Source organism: Phaseolus vulgaris, chromosome 3 (genome assembly GCF_051622355.1).
Source record: "Phaseolus vulgaris cultivar YP4 chromosome 3, ASM5162235v1, whole genome shotgun sequence".
Classification (NCBI taxonomy): Eukaryota; Viridiplantae; Streptophyta; class Magnoliopsida; order Fabales; family Fabaceae; genus Phaseolus; species Phaseolus vulgaris.
This window is the reverse complement of record NC_143500.1, coordinates 48,740,162-48,760,773: the sequence shown is the minus strand read 5'-3', so window position 1 is coordinate 48,760,773 and position 20,612 is coordinate 48,740,162. Positions and strand designations below refer to the sequence as shown.

The 20,612-nt window shown below is 31.7% G+C and overlaps 3 protein-coding genes across 3 annotated transcripts; all 3 read right to left on the bottom strand.

Annotated features, from left to right (window-relative positions):
• Positions 1-529: 529 nt before the first annotated feature.
• LOC137808251 (large ribosomal subunit protein mL43) lies at positions 530-3,758 on the bottom strand. Its single transcript, XM_068609278.1, has 4 exons — positions 3,551-3,758; positions 2,151-2,323; positions 1,232-1,338; positions 530-904 (listed from the first exon to the last, which is right to left on the bottom strand). The coding sequence occupies exons 2-4, from the start codon at positions 2,228-2,230 to the stop codon at positions 732-734; spliced, it is 360 nt and encodes a 119-aa protein (XP_068465379.1). The 5' UTR covers positions 2,231-2,323; positions 3,551-3,758; the 3' UTR covers positions 530-731.
• Positions 3,759-7,432: 3,674 nt separating this feature from the next.
• Positions 7,433-8,737, bottom strand: LOC137808250 (uncharacterized). Its single transcript, XM_068609277.2, has 2 exons — positions 8,082-8,737; positions 7,433-7,657 (listed from the first exon to the last, which is right to left on the bottom strand). The coding sequence occupies exons 1-2, from the start codon at positions 8,628-8,630 to the stop codon at positions 7,574-7,576; spliced, it is 633 nt and encodes a 210-aa protein (XP_068465378.2). The 5' UTR covers positions 8,631-8,737; the 3' UTR covers positions 7,433-7,573.
• Positions 8,738-18,052: 9,315 nt separating this feature from the next.
• Positions 18,053-20,612, bottom strand: LOC150028895 (uncharacterized). Its single transcript, XM_090300162.1, has 5 exons — positions 20,142-20,612; positions 19,827-20,052; positions 19,307-19,743; positions 18,875-19,225; positions 18,053-18,790 (listed from the first exon to the last, which is right to left on the bottom strand). Exons 1-5 carry the CDS (start codon positions 20,595-20,597, stop codon positions 18,053-18,055), a joined length of 2,208 nt encoding a protein of 735 aa, XP_090156288.1. The 5' UTR covers positions 20,598-20,612.

Sequence of the window (20,612 nt, the reverse complement as noted above, 5' to 3'; positions counted from 1 at the left end):
AACTGAAATGCTCTATAAGAAGCTAACAACTGAACAATTCCTTTAGAAAGGTTGCTCGATCAACAAGGAAATCATTGTATTTGTGGTCAGCTTTATATGGTTCCAATACTTTTGTGCAAACTGGGGCAAATACCAAATGTTTGAAGTTCCTTTCACCTATCCTTATTACTAAATCTTGTGCTACTATAGTCTGGCAAAAAGGGTCATAAGCATGTACTTTTTACGATCACTTCCAAAAAAGAATAGCCAAATTGTCTATTATGTTTCAGAACCATACGAGATGCCAATCAAGATTATTCAAGACCCAAATTACGAACATTTCAAAACCAACTTAAAAAGGTGAGAATTAAGCTTGTAAATTTCGACTACGAAAGGATTTATTTATTTATTTACAAGTGGTTTATTTTAGTTTCTTTTTTCTTTTGTTTTTTTGCGGCCAAACTTAAAAATCTTGTGTCCTTAAGCAACTATTTCTTCCATTAATGCAACACGCGCTAAACAAAAAGCTTCAAACTGAACTAACAAACACTTTTATCATGCCCTAAATTTTCATTAGCTTCATGGTTGGGAAGCAAACAATACAAACCAGAAAAAGAAAAGAAGAATGAGTTAATACAGAAAAGGAGCTCAAGAAAAAATTGTGCCAGATGTGAGAACTTATACCCATTGTATCACAAATTGATTAAATCACCTTAAGTAGAGGAACTTTCTCACACAGACAGTTTTATATCTTAATATTCCAGAGCAGTTGTCCAAGTACCTTGCACACTAGGATGTTTAGTTACGTGTCTTGTCCTCAATTTCACCACCTTCCTTCCTAACGCATTCCTTAGCCTAGTTGCGTGCAAATGTATGTCTTCTGGATCCATATTCTTCACACATATCACTCGCTGATTCCTGTTCTCTGCATTTCATAACTTAATCATCAATCACAACAAAAATGTATTCCCACTATGTGGGATCGACTACATAAATCAAACAAAACAGTACACAGGTATATTGGATTATCCTTATTATTTGGATCTTCTTTTCACAATAGATGCTATCTATCTTTCTCTCTAATGCATTAATCTTGGGCAGTGTGTCCACTCATCCATTGTAATAATAGAGCTAAATTTATCGTTTCCTTTTCCACCCAGCATTCAGCCCCATGTGAAATCGCATAGGAGAATCATCAATTACAACTAAGATAAACTAGTAACAAAGCTACAAAAGAGCACAAGAATCTTACTGTAAAATCCCTTCAGATGTGGATGCTGACCACGTATTAGTTCAGTAACCACCTCTAATTGAGGATTCTTCTCCTTAAATGCTGGCAAATGAGACTCCATAAATGCCCTATCAAATATTTAAAACTAAAGTGAGAATACACTGTTCAAAGCAGGAGCATATATTATTTTTAACACTTTGGTTCCAGGCCTTCAATACTAGGTATAGTGCAAGGCCATCAAAAGGAAAATTGAGGTTATCAAGAAAAACAGTTGATTGAAAACTTTCTCTAACTTGGTTGTTAAAAGGCTATGATTGGCATGAAGTCGAAGCCAATAAGGCACAAAAAACAAAACTCTTACATTTCTGTAAAATCACCAATACAAACAAGAACAAATTGTAGTTTGTAATTTGTAATTCATAAATTTTCCCAGTCAGAGGTGAAAATTCAGTTATTAAGTAGGCAACTAGTTTCCAGACTTGAATTTTACTAGTAACCAAAATCGAAGAACAAAAATTAAGCAGGCAGCAAAGGAGAAATAAGATCAAAGAAGGGCAACACAATATCTGTTCTGAACAACAGTAATCTGATTAAAACCTTGTTATTATTAGAAGATAAGCTATTATGTAAGCAATTTCAATTGCTAAGTCCTGGAAGGAATATTCATTTATTTATCCACTCATTAAATTACATATCATGTATAAAAGTCAAGACGGCAGAACATTTATGAACTATTCCACTATATCCTTTCAAAACTCACAATATGGCCTCATATTTTTGCAAATTTGCAGTGTATAAACAAATAAAGAGCAGTATAATAACTTGGAAAACCTATAAACCCAGATACCCAACAAATAAAGCAGTATTGTTCCCAATAACATGAATAAGAATATTGGCGTAAATGCATTAGACTGAAGACATAGTAAGAATGCATCTGTACCTTATACCTCTGCTACTTCCACCCCAGTTGCAATAGCTGACAACCAGCTTGTCAAGTTGCCAAACTCCTCGCAAAGCCATCTGCAACTTCGATTTCGCAAATTTCCAAAATGAAACTAATAGGAATCACAATCTTCTGCAAATGTGATGTCTCAAGAAATGAAGGCAAATTAGCTGCAATTAACATTGGCAAAACATGTTAGCCCACTTTGAACAACGAAGTGGCCAAAAGGGGGACAGGATGGTTGGCCCATCTTATTTTGGAAACGGGTTAAATATATTAACCCCCAGTATTTTGCAAATTGGCGGGTTAGCTGGCCTAAATAATTAAAAAATGAAAGAAATAAAAACAGATAAAAATATAGATTAAACAAAACCTCATGCAGACCTATGATTAATAATTAAGAATGAAGAACAAAAATAAATATTAAATAAGATTCTATGACACTCCCTAAGAGGCTTATATAGTGTATATACAGTGTACTCTCTCTTAAACTGGGAGAATAAAATTAAGGGTTGCATCATTCATGAAAGGGCTACTTTATTGAACTACTTTATCAAAGTGCTTAAAAGCAATATGGTAAGAAAATCTAACAAAGTCGAACTTGATTTATGTAGGCAGTATAACATATGGTTTGATTTCCTTGCAATCTGAAATCACTAAGGAAGAATTATGTGAAATTCAGTACGAAACCAATAACAGTTAATGAGCTCCCTGCATCAAATCCCAGATGTTGTGTCGAAATCAAGAGGCAAGTTTTCACATCAAATTGGCAGAGAACAACAGTACAAATTTAATACTAGAGAATGCCATTTTGTGGAAAGAACTTCACAGGTTTGCTGATCACTCTTCAAAATTCAACTAATAAAAACAATAGGTTTCTTCACCCACAACAGTAAGAAAAAAAAAAACAGAACACTTCCTCCTCTCCATCATAACTTGAAAAATAATCTCAAAGAGTCAACGAACCCAGCCATGCAAGAATTTGAAACTTTTAGTATTAAAAACTAATATTTCATTTCAAAATTCCAAGAAAATCTGAAACATGGTTTAAGCTCTTAAATGGGATCAAAATGTTCCAGTACATGGTTCTAAAAAAATCCTCTTCCCAAAGTCATATACAGATAGCAAACACAGAGTTTAGAGGGTAGATATTGACCATAGGAACAGCGAACAGAACATGAACATGAACTTCGTATACTGGCAATTTTTTTAATGAGGGCTAGATAACTTTGTTACACAATGAAATTCACAAATTTAGTTCTAAAATCATCATTTGAAACCAGGCGCGCACACCTTCCAAGGTTTTCAATCAAACACAACCACAAATCCAAATTGCAATCATAGATTGGGTTGTTCAGATGAATGTCTGAGTCAACAAAACAGGAAACGGAAGTTACCGGCGTGTGGCGGATCCAAACTCTCAGATGTAGCTTCCGTCGAATTGAGTAACTCCACTGGAATAAGAATGCAAAATTAAACCCTAGAGCGATTCAAAAGGTTTAATCTTGTTCACCCGGGTTTAGATCTGGCGTGTTCACAAATTTTTTATACCGAGTTACTCCCTAAAATTTCACCGCTTGCCACTGGCTAAGATATAATATTTTTAATGGTTAAAACAGAAGAAGTACTTATTACATTATGGGTATTTTTTTATGAAACCACATAATGTTGAATTTACGTTAATACCCTTTTTTTATTAATATGATTTTATTAATCGTCTTTCCAAAATTACAGTGGTAGTGACAATTATAGTTCTGATAATTATTAAATTGTAGTAAAAACAATTGTGACCATGAGATTGGTAGCAACCATAATGACAATGGTGATAAGCCTTTGATAAATATATTTAATAATATATATTACTTTATTAATTAGATTAAACTTACCTTTTGATGATGTAAATTCTAATCCATCTTCCTATAATTTAACTTAGTAGAAGTATTGATGGGAAACTATTGTTCACAGGTCTCAATTTCTCATTTATATTTTTATAATGTAAAAGTTTATTTTTATTCTTCTTTCTACGTTCAATGGGTATAAAATGTTTGTTTTATTTTGTACTTGTTCCCTACTCGTTTCTTGACTTTTTTTAAAATATTAATTACAAATATTTTACAAAATAATAAAAATTATAATAAAATAAATATGATATTATTAAGGATTTAATATAAAATCATACACATTTTTTTTTCTAATATTAAATATAAAAAAATATAATTGAATAAAGATAAAATAATTATAGAAAAAAGGTAAAAAAAAATATCAAATGTGTGTACTAAAATAAGTTACGAAACAAATAACCAAATAAAAGTTAATATAAGCTTGTATATATCACATAATAAACTAAATATATTTTATTAATTTAAAACGATAATACATATGTGATGATGAATTCATCAGTCATCTAAAAAAATCAAATATATATTAATGTAATGCAATCAATTCAGATAATCCTAAAGGGACATGTCTCTCAATCCTAAAGAAGAAGTTCTATCCACACATAGTTTTTGATAGATCTCAAACAAGAAAAAAATGGAAAGATCATTCTCGAATGAGAATCAAGAAAGAAAAAGCTATCTTCAATTCTCAAATTCATTACAAGAATTTCAAAGTTTAACTTTATTCTTAAGCTCAGAGTGCTATTGAAATCATGGGCTAATATTCCTGCTTCTTCCTGCACTCATACATTCTTGTGACACTTCCCTACTTTATGCGAAAATACATTTTTGTCCTTCAATAAAAAAATATTTTTTTTTCTGGATTTAGAAAAGGATTATGGATGGTGTAATATTTTTTTTTTCAAAAATTAAAAAAAAACTTATAGATTATATAATCAGAATGATTTTTTTTTAAAAAATACTTTCGAATTCTACCAATCCAAAAAAAAATTCAAATCATAAAATGGTTTTCAAATTACATATTCCAAAATACATTTTTTCTAAAAAAAATGTTTTGAATTACCTAATTCAAAATATAATTTTACAAACAGACTAACTCAAAACTTTTACTAAATTTAAGAATAAATTCCGAATTACCTAATTCCAGATTCAGATAGTCACCGGATTACACAATCCAAAAGATAAAGAAAACAAACATCCATAACTAAAACTTTAAACATTTTAACTTTTTTACAATTTTTTTTTTAAATTATAAAATTTATGGGAGTGTGCAAAAGCGGAAGAAACAGCTGGTTTGTGAATATGATTGTCCTCACAATAGTGGACGTTGTTGTACAAAATTAGAGAATGCAACTCAACAAAAAATTTACTTATAATCCTTGTGTTCATTGGTGTGAACAACGTCAAATCCTCTAAAACTTTCGAAATATTTCTTAAATTTATAATCATAATTAATGTCTCTCAAAGCTCACAATCTCAATTATGATGGTTTATAATATCTCTAGTGCTCCCAGGCCAAAAATACAAACTAATGACACGATAACATATTGAAGTCGTAACAAGTTTCACAAAAGATGAAAAACAAATGAAATCAAGTTATGCAAAAGTACACGTAGTGCATTAAGAGTTTGGCATGCAGGCTATGCAAATTGAGTCCAATTGGTAAAGAATTTGCATAGTCCCGTCAAAAATCTTCCCATCAAATAAATAAAATGATTAAAATACTCCATCTAATTCAGTCTCATTCTAGAAAGTTTTTTCTAAAATATATTTAATATAAAAGTTATTCTGGAAAACACATTATTAAATGTTCAATCAAAATATATTAGCTCATCTCGTATTTTTTTGTTTATAGCTATATCTTATTTTTCTCTAGGAGTTTGAAGAAGCAGGTGATCTCCCTAGAAGCGTTTATGTGTGTATATATATAATATATTAACACAATTTTATAATAAAAGCTTAAATAATTTTTCTATCTCTTGTAAATTTATATTTTATATATTATTGTTGATTTATGTTTTGATCTTCATGTTTTATTGTTAATATATATATATATATATATATATATATATATATATATATTCTTTTGGTTCCTAAGATTTTTTATTTATTTATATTTTAATTCCTATCAGTTTTATATATGTATTTCTTTTAAAACTAATCCGTTTGAAGGAAAAAAAAATCATTAATATGATTGTAAACAGTATCATTTCCCTATAATTAATGTTTACACATGTGTTGGGGATCCCACATCGACTAGAGATTAGAGCCTTTCATTATATATAAGTGAGTGCAAACCTCAACCTCATGAGCCGGTTTTATGGCGTTAAGTTAGGCTTAAAGTTCACTTCGTAATATAATTTTAAAGCCATTTCGAGCCTATCCTAGCGAGTGTTTGTATTGGGCCTATCGTGTCACCCGCTATTTCATTGTATATAAGTGGGTGCAAACCTCAAGAGCCAGTTTTATGGTTTTGAGTTAGGTTTAAAGTCCACCTCGTAATAACATATCATCCTATTCCTATTCAACCAAAATATAGTTACTAATCTCATAATTTATCACGTAAATGTTGTTAATAAATGACAAAAATAGAAGTAAAAAATAATTTTTTTATTAAGTACCAAAGTAGAAAAAAAAAATATTAAAGACAAAAAAGCATAATATGAAAAATTATTAACTGAAAACAAAGGAAACAGTACATGTGTCAGTTTACATAACAAAATGTGTATTACAATAAATGTTATTAAATAACAAAAAAATCGAAAAAGAAGTCATCAATAATTATAATTTTTTTATTTAGAACTACGTAAAAAACTAAGAAAATTTAATAAAGTTATTTAAGCCATAAAAAAACAATAAGTTTTAGTGTTGCATTGATGGCAGTTGGATTGGTGATGTGGTATGGGTGGCGCCAGTGCAGTAGTTATAATACGGGTACCAGTTGTTGATCCAAGGAGTCAATGGCATTGACGCCTTGAGACGCAAATGAACCATTAACACGCGTTGGGTTGAGTAGAAGCAAAGAAAAACCGGGAGAACATATAATGTCAATTGAAAAACAAAAGGGAAACAATAATTTATACATTTTTCTTTGTTTTCTTCTGTCTTGTTCCTTTACTATCTTCATTTTCACTCAACCAAAAAGCATGATTCGAAGAGTAACAAATAATAATAAAATAATAGTTTTAATCAATTGGGAAGTATTAAGAATGGTTAATTTGAACTGTATTGTTATTACTTAAAATTAGGTCTAAAGATTGTAATTCGTATTGTACTAGAAAATTGAAAGATAAGTAATATTTGAAGCGGTTATCGAAGACTAACAGAAAAGCTAGCATGGATCTAAACCCAAACGAAGGAAGAAACGGGAAGCAGCAGCAATGAGGAGGACATGAATGGAATAATAAGAGTCCCAAGTAACAATGTAAATAAATGTAATGTGTACCCAAAAGAGGGTGGAAAAAGAAGAAAAAGGAAATAAATGATACAATACAAGAATATAATAACAGCAACAAAGGCTGTCTAGAAGACCAAAACAAGGGTAGCCCAACCCAAAGCTAAACCTCCTAGAACCTTCTTCAAGCACATGATGGTCTCTGCTCCACTCTGAAAATATAAAGCAAAAATGTCAGATCCCACTGTTAATAGTGTTAAAGTATTCACAATTTGCAAATCCTAGATTTACTCAACAGTTACAAAGTAAATGTGTAAATGGTTATCCTAAACAACTCGACAGGTTAATAGTGGCGCGTGGCCACACTGCAAGCTTACATCTGAGTTCACTTTCAGTTTTGAGGTGGTAAAAGTGTCAAACCCTAACAACAGCTAAGTTCAAACAAGTTATAGAACCTGTGTTTGTACGAACATAACAACATAACTTTGATTCAAAAGACAAGGTTATCTATCTCTTGTATCCACTCTTTTAGCGTTGTTACTGGTGGATATGGGACTTACAACGACAATAAATCACAGATCTGATGCACATTGTACAAAATCAGCGTTGAAAGAACACAGTAGAGATAAAACATACCTCATCGTTGGCAGAAGATGCAGGTCCAGGGGAAGAAGCATCTTCGCTGGGACCAGGAGCCCCTGTTGGTGGAGCAGGGGGACCGAGCAACGACGGTGAAGGTGCTGGAGCACCGTGCTTCTTACTCTTCTTGTGCTTTCCCGGAGCCGGAGCCGGAGCCACAGGGGTGGGGGGCGCCGCCACGGGAGCAGCTATAGGCACAGGCGCAGGAGGAGAGCTTACCGGAACTGGAGCCGGTGGGGAGCTCACTGGCGCCGCAGCCGGAGGAGACGCTGCCGGAGGCTTGGTAGCTGGGGCAGGAGCCACAACGGTGGGAGGAGATGCCACCGGGGACGATGCGGGGGTTACGGCCTTAGGGGACGCCGCGGGAGTAGAGGATTTGGGGGAAGCAACGGGAGCAGGTGATTTGGTTGTGGAAGGGGCTGCAGCAGGAGTGGAAGCGGCGGGAGTTGGCTGTGTGCCCGACGGCGCTGACGCCGGAGACTGACCTCCGACGCCGGCGATTACAATGCAGATGAAGGCGAGAGAGAAAATACTGTTGCGATTCATTGGTGTGAATCGCAGTGTGAAGAGTGAATGTGTGTGTGGAAGAGAGAGAGAGTGATGGAGTATGAGGGATGTGGCGAAAGGTTTATATAGGCCCTACCTAGTTTTCGTAATCGATGAGGTTGGTCTTTTTTTGACGTTGATGATGATGACGATGGCTTTGTTGGAACAGAACGGATACGTGCCCATTCATCGGGACCGATGGTTTTTGTGTCATGGACCACCATTAGCCGTTAGATCAACGTGTCTGACGTACCACTCTACACCGCGTTTCAAATCTTTTCTTTTCTTTAATTTTTATTTCAATACAATACCATCTGCCAGCCTAAAACGCTCTATTTTTAACTCAACAAAGACGTGTGGCTGTTTAGGAAAACTATCCACTTTCCCATTAATTACTTAAAATGATGAAAGGATTAGTTTTAATGCTTTTGAAGAAATATATTTAATGGTGACAATAAATCAGGTTACACCTTCCTTAAAATGTTCTAATTCACTTGTCAACCTATTATTAGTCTAATTTTATTTTTTATGCATGCTTAATTTGAAGATCTATCTCATAATAAAATTTTAAGTAGGCTCACAAAGCTGTCTTGCAATATAGATCAATAAGCTCAGAACTCACGGGTTTATTAATGAATCATACATTTACATTTCAAGGACCTGTCAACAAATAAGCTTACAAATTAACTACTTTCACTTCCTATGAAAAAGGCTAAAATCATAACTTTTATAGGAAATTTAAAACAAGGTAATACATTAATTATTGATTAGAGAATCCGAATTGAGAATTGCGATATCAAGCAGATATATAATTAAATGTAAAGTTAATTGCGATATCAATTATAAATTGAAATTAATAATTAGAATTAGATGTTAATGTTCACTTGAGATTCTTTTTAAGATATTAAAATAATTGAAGGAAGAAATTAATGGTTGATTATTGTTTCAGACAAAAGGTATAGACAAATAATGAACTAGAACATTTAAAGTGATATAGGATAAGTTATGTATTAGATGATGTTTTGTGTAGAGTGTTATATGAGCAAAATTCAAACTTCTTTATTTATAGTGATAATTAAGTAATTAAAATTAATTGATTGAATCTCATAATTTAATATTATACTATATATTTGGGTCGGATAACGAGCATAAATTATCAATAATGGTCCATGAACTTACATTATAATATTAAATAATTATATATTGAGTTTAATAGTATTTAGTAAAAGATAGGAGAGTTGAGTTAGAGTGGATTATGTATTGAAGAAACATAATTTGAATTGAAAGCAGGATGATCCAGTCTGGAAGGGTCCCAGATGGAGATTAGGCGCATGTGACAGACAGAGGGACATAGCGGGTGGGTGTGTGAGTGACCCTTCGGCTTATGTGACTTTCTTTTTTTGCTTCTTTTCCAATTACCACAATCTTCTCTCAATTCTCTCTTTGCTCCTTCTCATTTGCTGTTTTGTGGGACCTTCTTCATACTCATACAGCTGGCCTTTTCTCACGTGGGCCCAATCCATTTCACGCAACCAATCATTCCTCATACACCTTCTATTATCTCAATTACACCTTTTATTACTTAATTATTATTAATATTATTTTATAAATTTTATCATTTAAATTTTTTTACACATTCCATCATCCCAATTTTCAACTTTTACTACCGATTTTTTCTCATATTTTTAACCACATCTTTTATTTTTTAAAACAATTTTCGCGACACGTTATTAATCTTTTCAAGAATTGGAAGCTGCAAATGGTTAGGAACACAGCGGAACACAACTAGCAGCACCGCCACAAGTTGTGGGTCCCGCGTGAAAACGCCTTAACAACCATAGCTTTAATATAAGATTTTATTTCTTTAAGTAGACAAAAAATAGAATATTGTTTCTTTTTAATCACAAATCTGGAGTGTAGCAGAACGGTGTAGTTGATATATATTTTAAAGGGAAAATAAAAAAATAAAGAAAATGAAAGCTGATCAAAACTACTCGCCAAGATTTGTTTTGATTTGTTTTCTCTTGTTTTACCAAATTCAAACCAAATAAAAGCTGTTGGTTTGATTCGCTATGTCGCCTCCAACCTTTTTATTGTTGCATTAAATGATTCATTAAACCAATCAACACAAAACATCCAAAACATTTCTCAGATGCTGGCGTTTCAAAAGACCTGCAGGGTGCTGTTAAAAACTCAACCGTTAAAATTAATCAAATTTAAATAAACCCATTTATTCTTAATGCACTATTTTTCATGACATTTTTTAATTTTTTTAATTTATAAATAAACTCTTTTTTCTTTCAGAATACTCAACGAAAAATTGTTCTAAACCAACTCTATCTAACTTAACTAATATTCTTGTATTTCTATTAGTAATGACTGACAATCCTTAATCCGTGCTGACTCTAAATAATAATCGTTAACAAGTCAAAATAATAATTTTTTATAAAATTATTTTTTTTATTGTAAAAATACCACTTCATAATCTTTTTTGTCTGTTTTTAAATATTTGAACAATAAAAAGGTTAAACAAGTAATTTTTTAAAGTAAAAAAATAGTAAAAAAGTTAAAAAAATCTATTTTCTGAAACCATCAAACCTAGAAAAATTAATAATACCACAAGAAATATAGCTCTTAGTGAGTAAAATCCAGTAACAGAAGATTTTCATCAAGTATACACCATTTTGATGAATTTATATTTCATCATTAATATAATTATAACCGTGACCAAATTATAAAAACCAGTAACATCATTAATAATGATTATATATACATATATTAAGAAATTATAAGTAATGTAAAAATATCAACGAGAAATATTAATTTTAGCGCGTATTATCATTAATAAAGAACTTATTAAAAATAATTTGTTAAATTAAACAACTGAAATGTAATTTAGGTAATAGAAACATAACTTTGGCGTAATTTTGACAGTAACTTCTAACTCAAGGAACTTTTTTAAGTAAAAACTCAGGTTATTAAAACTTTCTGGAGTGGAGCTTCATAGGTTTTTTTTTTAAAAAAAAATTCTTTGTAATTTTTTTGTTTTACTTTTACATAAAAAATTAAATTTTTGTTGATTTTTTTTTTTAGAAAAAAATCCTGAAGCAGCAGTGTCAAACTCTTAAATTTACATGAAGAAACTTTTAAAACCAACTAAATACATAACTCATTTGTAACTTATATAAAAATGATTTATTTTATTTTAAATTCATTTCCTTTTAGATAATATTTATTACGAATTTTATTCAATTTGTTTACATCATATAAGTGACAAACACTGGTCGTTTATTTTCTATTGCTAGTAACGTATTCATTAAGTATTACAATACTGAAAAAAATAATTTTATCATATTATTAAAATTTTCAAAATAATATTGATAACTTTCTAGAATTTTTTGACTTATTATTGTTATTATTACTAGAAATTTGAAGCTTTTATGTTTAATTAATCCGTCACGAAAAATATAAATTAATATATAAGTGAAATTCAAACTGTTTTTTATGTGTGTTTGTAAACATTGTTCATCTTAAGTACAGAATAATTAGACTAAATGTCATAGTAAAAGTCTTGTACACATTTTAACAAATAAATTAAATTTAAAAGTTATTACAATCATTAAATTTCACTTTATCATCATATAATAATGTCTTTTATGATATGAAAAAATAGTATAAATTTCAATTTATATTTTAGTTCATATTTTCAATCAAAAAATTTATTTAAAGTTAATATATTCTCATAATTTTTGCTTTGGTCAGTTTTAACTTCTTTAAAATTATAAAGAGATCCAAACTACGTATAAAAAGTTAAATATTTTGAATTTTGATAATCAATTAAAAATGTATTATATATCATACATATTATATATAAATTATATTAATAGTGTTATTAAATATTTTTAAAATATTAACTAATAATTGTTACTGTTATTTATACTTTATATATATGTATATATATTGCAAGTTAAAGTGTTTAATTTTTTGTATTAATTTAAAATTAAATTTATTATTCCATTAATATGGAAAATATAAATAAATAATGAAGACAATGTTTTCATTAGGGACGATGCTTTTGTCACATGAACTATATTTTTTAATAAAATTTAGAAATAATCCTACAAATACAATAACCACTTAAATATCAGAGACAATTGGTGATGAATTAAAATATTGTCATAGAAATTCTTTAATTTATGATTGTTTCTAATTATTAATAATATTCACATTTTATTCATTTGTGGAGAAAAGAAAAGAGTATATAACAGAAGTGATGAAGAAGAAAGGAAGGAGTAGAAAGCCATAAAATTGGAGATTGGTAAGGTGTAGTGTTGAGGCCCACTTGACTTTGTCTTTAATATAAAGGACCACTTGACTTACAACACAAGAAAATGTGATAAAAGGGCATGATTTGAGGCGCTAATATCGAAACGATATTACAGCAGCAACATAGAAGCTTGCAAATGTGAGGGTGTTGCAACACATCGTGGCAACGTAGGACACGGTCACACAGGGTTTATGTTAGGCACAATCGTACTATGTTCAGATTTCCCCCTTCAGAATTTTTGTCTCTATTTATGTACATTTTAGTTAAGAAAAATAAGAAAGATTTTTTTTTAAAATATAGCCTTCTTTTGGTAAAAATTAAATATATATTTTTACAGAATTGGAACGAAATTATCCATGTCTTACTCGGTTTAAGTCGACAAGTTATTCACTATGATCATGAAAATTGCTCATATTAATATTTTTCATATTCAAAACAAGAGTTAAACAAATTCTATTCTTGAAGATCACTGATATTAATGTCTCATAACATAATCCATGAATGACAATCGTCTCTGTTGAGCTAAGAATTCACAAACATCACACCAATATTTTATGCTGAATGAAGATAATATGATTTGCAGATTCTGTGTCCATGTTACAAAGAAAATTGTGTGCACCAAAATATCAGATATTTTTATGTTGATATACGAAAACATAGCGGAGATACTACATTGTATGATATGATGCATACATGTTACTGAGCTATTTGAACCTAGGTATATTCAGATGAAAAAAATGTGCAAAAAAAGGAAAAGCTACCCTATTACATACATGTAAAACTTAAAAAAAATAAAATTATGAGCTCTACATTTATATATAACAATAACAAATCTAAAAAACGAAAGCAAACAAACAAAAAGCAATAGAATGCTACACAAAGGAACCATTGACTTTTTATTTTGTCAATACCGTGTCTTACTATGCCACACGTGGCGGTGAAACAAATGGAGTGGTGAATGAGTTGATTTGGTAAAGTTTGAAAATGTTTCGGGAGAAAAACCCTATTTCTATTTACTTTAACATTATAAACTTAAATATTAAAAATTGATTATATATTTTTCGCTTCTCACTTTAATGTAATTTGACTCTTATTCTTGAATTAAAACGTGTCCTTGCAATCAAAGTGGGGGAATGAAAAGCAAATAGAGATTGTAAGAGTAATAATTAAGAAAGGGGAAAGAGTGAAAAGATGTAAAAGAGGTAATGTCATTATGCAGACTGCTTTACAGCTTCGTATAAGAGGGAAGGTGTCAATTATGAAATGTTGAAAGCTTTTGTAATCACTGTATTACTATGATTATTCTACTTCACTTTCTTACTTTTGGTTTCTTACTTTTGATTTCTTGGCTATTAAGGCAAACCATACACCTAAAAAAATATGGAAGGTCGAGTGAGCGATATACACGTACGTAAGTTTCTTTAACTCTAAGATAATCATTATTTTTCTTATATTCATTGTACTATATTCCATGCTTTTCACAGAAGGAAATTTTGATGCGCATTTATACACTTCTTAGTAATTCTTTCAGTCTAATATGTACTTTACAGTACTCTAAACTTTTCTATTGGTTTGTGTGCTCTACAGTATCCTACTAGGGTTTTCTTTAACATATAAATAATTTTTAAATCCAACTATATAACATTAGAAAACTTGTTCTGAACCATCATTCTTATTTTATTTTTTAATTAATTTTTTTAATTCATATTCCAATTCACAATAAATAAAGCCGTCAATTAAAAAAAAATAAAAAACAATTTAAAAAATCATTGTTTAAGGAGATAAAAAATAACTAGAAGTTTTATTGGAACCAAGACATGATGAAACTTTGTACTTTTAATCACAATTATAACTGACATTTCTTCTCCTCATCTAAAAGCTTCAATGTGAACCTTGACATGATTATTACATATCTAAGTTTTAATAGTTACTCAACAAAACTAAATTATAATATTACGTTCATGCAATCTCTGCAAACATAAAAATATATATGGAATAATTATGACAACACATTCAATCATAACTTTTTAGGTCGCAATTAAAAAGCTAGAAGACCTGATTAAAAAAATAGCATCATTATACATATACATATACATATATTAAATATGATTTGACTAAATTTAAATTTTTACAAAATTATATGTGAATTTGTATTTCAAGACACGATTTTTTAATATAAAAATTGTATTTTAAAAATACAATGATCCATTTACACAATTTTCTTAAAATTTATCTATTTCCATATTTTTTTCATTGAAAAAAATATCCTTGATATATTAAAAAGGCCTCGTAGGATATTTTCGTATTGTATATGAAGTACTTAATTTTAGAGGCTGAATTCATATAAATCAAACTACAAAAGAAAACATAAGAAGGATGTGTTATGTTCTAAAAATAACTTTTCTAAAGTAAATTTTCAAGTGTGGAAATTATCATTTTCAATTTCAATTAGAGAATAATAAAAGTTTGCTTCACAGTTTAAGGGTGTGTTTGGATTAGGGGGTGTGGGGGAGTGGAAAGTTGAGGGTGAGTGGGAGTGGAAGTGTGAAGAAAGTGTGAAGAAAGTTGAGGTTGTTTGGATTGGGGTATGTTAGAGTGGATGTGTGAATAAAGTTTATTGGAAATTGTGAATGGTGTGATAGTTGTGAGAGTATTTTAATATATTTTGAATAGTAAAATTTGTAAGATTACAATTTTACCCTTTATATAAAAAAAGAATAAATAATGATTAATCCTATTTCATATTTTAGTTAATTATAATTTTAAATTAAAGTATAATTATATTATTTAACATTTTATATTAATTAAGAATTTTTTTATTTAAGTTAATTTATTTACATAATTTTAATATTATAAATGATTTTATAAATTATGTTATGTTATATATATACAAATATATATAAAATTAATTTTAATAATAATTTTCATTATTATGAATAGCAAAATAAATATATTGAAAAAAAAATAGAAATTTGGAATATAACATGAAAATTAAGTAGGTGTCAAAATATATAATGTAAAGTCATTACATGAAGAACATAATAATGTTAATTAGAAAAAGAAAAGACATTCCTAGTAATAACATTTGAATCCTTCTTGTGGAGATCTTCAAACGGTTTTCTAGAAGACATATCTTATTCCGTTGTATGATAATAATTTCATCTTTTTCATCGGCAACGTCTTCAATGCACCATTTGAAAAAATTACAGCCTAGAACCATGCCACTTCTAATCTGTTTTGAAGAAAACAATAAAATTGAACAATGAATAAGTTTAAAATAACATTCTTAAGTTTGTTTGAAACCTAATTGAATAAATTTTACCTTGTAGTTGGGACAACCCCAAAATTTTTTCCCAGCATTTTTTTGTGTTGTCGCTATTCTCAAAACAGCAAATTGTCCACAATGACAAATAGGATCAACGAAGGCACTTGTGGTCCCAGTAGCATGGGTAAAAGTACCACGTTTTTGCACACTACAACCAGTACAACTAGATGACGACGTGTTGTGATACGTAGACATTAATGACACTTAACCAATGCTGTCGAAGTAATAAGATGGTAAAAAAGTTGCATTAAAAACAATATGATTATGTAAATAAGTAGCATGAAAAGTAGCATAAAACCTTAACAATAACAATGTCAACGTCAAAAATAACAAATACAATTCATCAATGTTCAACATGAAACTTAGAAATAAAAATAACAATAACAATGACAATAACATAATAATAACACACTCAATGGCCTTGATGACGTCGAATGTCAGCCAGAGTAACCTCCATTCTGTCCAATCGGGTATTCATTCTTTCCATGCCGGACAAAATCTGATTTAACAATTCCCTTTGAGTGGGGTTTTCCTCCTCAGGTTGACCACCTTCATCATCTTGTGGTGGCAATTCATCCTCTTCATCATCTTCTTCGTTTGCATGTTGTGGTCTACCAAGTTGCCATATGCCATTGACCTGGAATATATTTAATTTTGTCATACTTTTTTTCCCAAAGTAATGATTCCAGCCTAGCATTGTTGCTTGTTCATTGGACAAGTCAAAGCCATACACCTGCAAGATCCTCGTTATCAAATTTGCATATGGGAGAGGCATCTTGTTATCCCGACATTTGATGATCTGTTGCATTATGTAATGAGGCCAATTAATGCGTACATTATTCTTGATTAACCACATCATGAAAATATCTTCATTCAGCAGTTGTGCATAATTGCTTCCTCGAGGGCACAAGATATGCACCCATGTGTAATGCAACAGTCGGTCATTCATGTTCAGACTACCGACATTTTTCAGATTTTGACCTTCAACATCTTCACGAATCATGGTGGATAGTGCTAGTGCTCGATCAAAATTAACTTCCTCAGGGATCGTCCCGGGGGTTAACTTAAGACCGTCATATTGTAGATGAGCAATGGTCATCCAATCCACTTCTTTGATGTGTATCATTTTGCCGCAAATCTCAATGGCAAGGTGACCAGCATGTGTGAATTTTGCATTTGTATAAAAAACCCTTACCAAATCCTCATAATACGGAAGATTAATTCCGAGGAAAGGTTGTAAACCTTGCCAATTCAGAAGATTTTGGAATTGAAATCCTGGACCAGCAAAAAATGGAGTATGCATCACTTTTGGTGGTAATACTGGTCTTGCGTGAAAGTTCTTTTCAAAAACCACCATTTGACGCCTGGTACTGAAGTATCTTGAATAATCAAGAACTTCTGGAATCCTCGTTGGTGGAGGAGGAACGTCAACATCTTCTGCTGGAGATTTACCCTTACGGGTTCTGTTACGTTTGTGGGATGATGATGCCATCTATAATGCAATTACTACAATAAATAACTAAACAGAAGTTAACATAATATCATAAAGCAATAATATAACAATGACAAAAACCAAAATATTACATTGCAAATGAAAGTAGGAGTTCACAAAACAAAATATTAGATGTCCAATAACTAATACAGACAGTCAAATATTACATACCCAATAAGTAAGAAAGAGAGTCAAATATTACATGTCCAGCTACTAACAAAGACAGTCAAATATTAGATTAATAATAATTAAAGGTAACCCCACGCAGAGATATGACATCAATGCCTAGTCATAAAGCCAAACAATTTTGTCATTCGACGCTCATATGGCATCCCAAATAGTTGCTTAACTCTTCGGGGATGGTCACATAAAAACTCATAGCATTGATCCATGAGTTGTTCATCTTGAATGTTTAGCTCCACGAGCATTGTCCAAATATCAGACTCTGAGTACTGGTACGAGGCATGGCGTCGATGGTGGTGTACATGCTCAGCATATAGGTCGTTTCTTCGTCTAATTTCGGCAGCTATATCTTGAGCTGCCGTTGCCTGTGCACGAGCAATATTAACCAACTGAGAGGCATTTTCATTTCCATCCTTCATTGATGACACACATTGTTGAAGATTAGTATTCAACATTGCAAATTGTTCATCAATGCCGTACATAGTGGGGCCTTTTCTCTTTGATCCTCGGGATGAGGATGTGCCCGCAGAGCCAGCAGACGGCATAGAAGGAGTGTTTGATGGTGTGTCTGAAGGAGTGTCATCAGATTGGAATTCAGCAGCTGGTGATCGTGGGACGTAGTCATCTGCCTCCTCAAAGTTCGGTGGTTCGGGGATATAATCCATATTATTCTCCCCAAGGTTGACATTGAAATTGGTCATGTCAGGAGGTGAATTCATGTCACGGGCTGTCCTCACCCGACTTCCCGTGGCTCTATCATTAGACCACAACTCCTCCATGAGGTCATAATGGCGAATGGGAGTGAAACGCCATTTTGCCGCAGATGGTTTGGCCTACATACATCTCACATATTAGTATATCATTCGACATGTGAAGTTAAATGTTCATCTTACGTAAAAAAGTACTTATCATTGTACCTTAATCAGCTCACTCCAAACTTCGTCCTCGGCTTCAAAAAGTTTAGTGGTCTGGTTCCATGCGAAACCACTCAATCCACCAAACAAATCATGGATTTCCCTCCACCTGTCCTTCAGGCTTTTCTGCCGGTTCTTCACATTATTTTTCTTAAGACCCGATAAACCAGCCTCATTTAAAGCCATAACTATGTTAGTGTATCCTTGAGTGGTCCAGCTACCATCAATTCTATACCCTTTTTGTACCTCGTCAATCATTGCATTGAGCAAAATTAGGTCCATCTCCGCCGTCCACTTGGTGAACTCTCGATAAGAACCTGATGAATTTGAAGCCACATTTTTTCCGCGATCCATCTAATTTACTTAAATAAAGTTAGGATGACAAACATTGAAAAATGGTAGAAAATAAATTATTTCATTAAATTAATTGTTTACATAATCTTGCCACATTTCGTTTGCTATATCATCCCTAATATCACACCCTATCCTGTAATCATGTTCACGAGCATGGGTGGTGCTTGGTTGGACATCTTGTTCTAACAATTCATTATCTACTTCTTCAAGCAGAGACTGATCATTGTCGACCCCGCGTAGAAAGTTATGCAGAATACAACAAGCTAAAACAATTTTTGTCATGGTATCCACATCATAATGTGGCTCAGTCCCACTGGCTATAATTGGAAAACGTTTTTTAAGCACCCCAAAGGTTCTCTCAATAACATTCCTAAGTGATGAATGTCGATGATTAAACAACTCTTTTGCATTTTGTGGTCCTCTTCGCGAATATTCTTTCAAATGGTATCTGACCCCGCGATAAGGTGTTATTACATTTCGTTTTAACATAAAACCTGCATCACCAAGATAGTATTTTCCTACAAAGATTGTGGAAAACTGGGTTAGTATATATTACTAAAACCTTTTAATTTTTCTGCACACCCAATCCCCTATAACTAACCTTCTGGAATAACCAAAGGATCGCCTCGTACCAAAGCATCTTTCAATATCCTTGAATCGGAGGCAGTTCCTTCCCAACCGGCTAAGACATATGTGAACTTCATGTCAAAGTCACAGGCTGCAAATATGTTTTGGGTTGGCCAATCTTTTCTCCCTCGAAAACGAGGCGCATCAGCACGTGCAACCTTAGCACGTACATGACTCCCATCTATGGCCCCTAAACAATCCTAATGTAAACAAAAATTCATAACTTTAATTAACCACAACCTAAAGAAGACATTACACATAATTTGAAGTAATGTTTTTATCAACAAACCTTAAAGTAGGGGAAAAATCGACTGTTGTTAAGGATGTGTGGTTCTACAACCGTTCCATTTGGTTGAATTAAAAATTCCCCCTCCAACCTTAAAATGGCACTCAAAACATTATGAAAGTGACGGGAAACTGTTTCTCCAGACCGATGGAAAAAGAATGACACACTTCGATTCTTCACATTATGCCCAATAATGTGAAGAAATTTCGCTACTTGTTCTTCCACGGTTGATCGATATGCATCTTTAACAAGTCCAGTTCCCCGTATTCGTTCACATAATTTAATGAAAGCTTCTGGTCCCATGCGAATAATGTGACGAGACTGTTCAGTGTGAACCAAGTACTCCATCAATTCTTGTCTGCGACGCTCTTTTTGTGGTTGGGAGTCACTGATACAGTTGCTTGTAGTAGCCATTGTGCGTAACAATTTCAATCCAAAGGCAATCATACAAAGAATCATGACTGATGCACCTTC

Coding starts and splice junctions, on each gene's coding strand:
- LOC137808250 (XM_068609277.2), bottom strand. CDS start 8,630: ATGAATCGCAACAGTATTTTCTCTCTCGCCTTCATCTGCATTGTAATC. Junction 7,658..8,081: donor CATCTTCTGCCAACGATGAG/GTATGTTTTATC, acceptor TTATATTTTCAG/AGTGGAGCAGAGACCATCAT.
- LOC137808251 (XM_068609278.1), bottom strand. CDS start 2,230: ATGGCTTTGCGAGGAGTTTGGCAACTTGACAAGCTGGTTGTCAGCTAT. Junction 1,339..2,150: donor GGAAGTAGCAGAGGTATAAG/GTACAGATGCAT, acceptor AATATTTGATAG/GGCATTTATGGAGTCTCATT. Junction 905..1,231: donor ACATCTGAAGGGATTTTACA/GTAAGATTCTTG, acceptor TATGAAATGCAG/AGAACAGGAATCAGCGAGTG.
- LOC150028895 (XM_090300162.1), bottom strand. CDS start 20,597: ATGATTCTTTGTATGATTGCCTTTGGATTGAAATTGTTACGCACAATG. Junction 19,744..19,826: donor TCCTTTGGTTATTCCAGAAG/GTTAGTTATAGG, acceptor CAATCTTTGTAG/GAAAATACTATCTTGGTGAT. Junction 19,226..19,306: donor ACGAAATGTGGCAAGATTAT/GTAAACAATTAA, acceptor TAAGTAAATTAG/ATGGATCGCGGAAAAAATGT.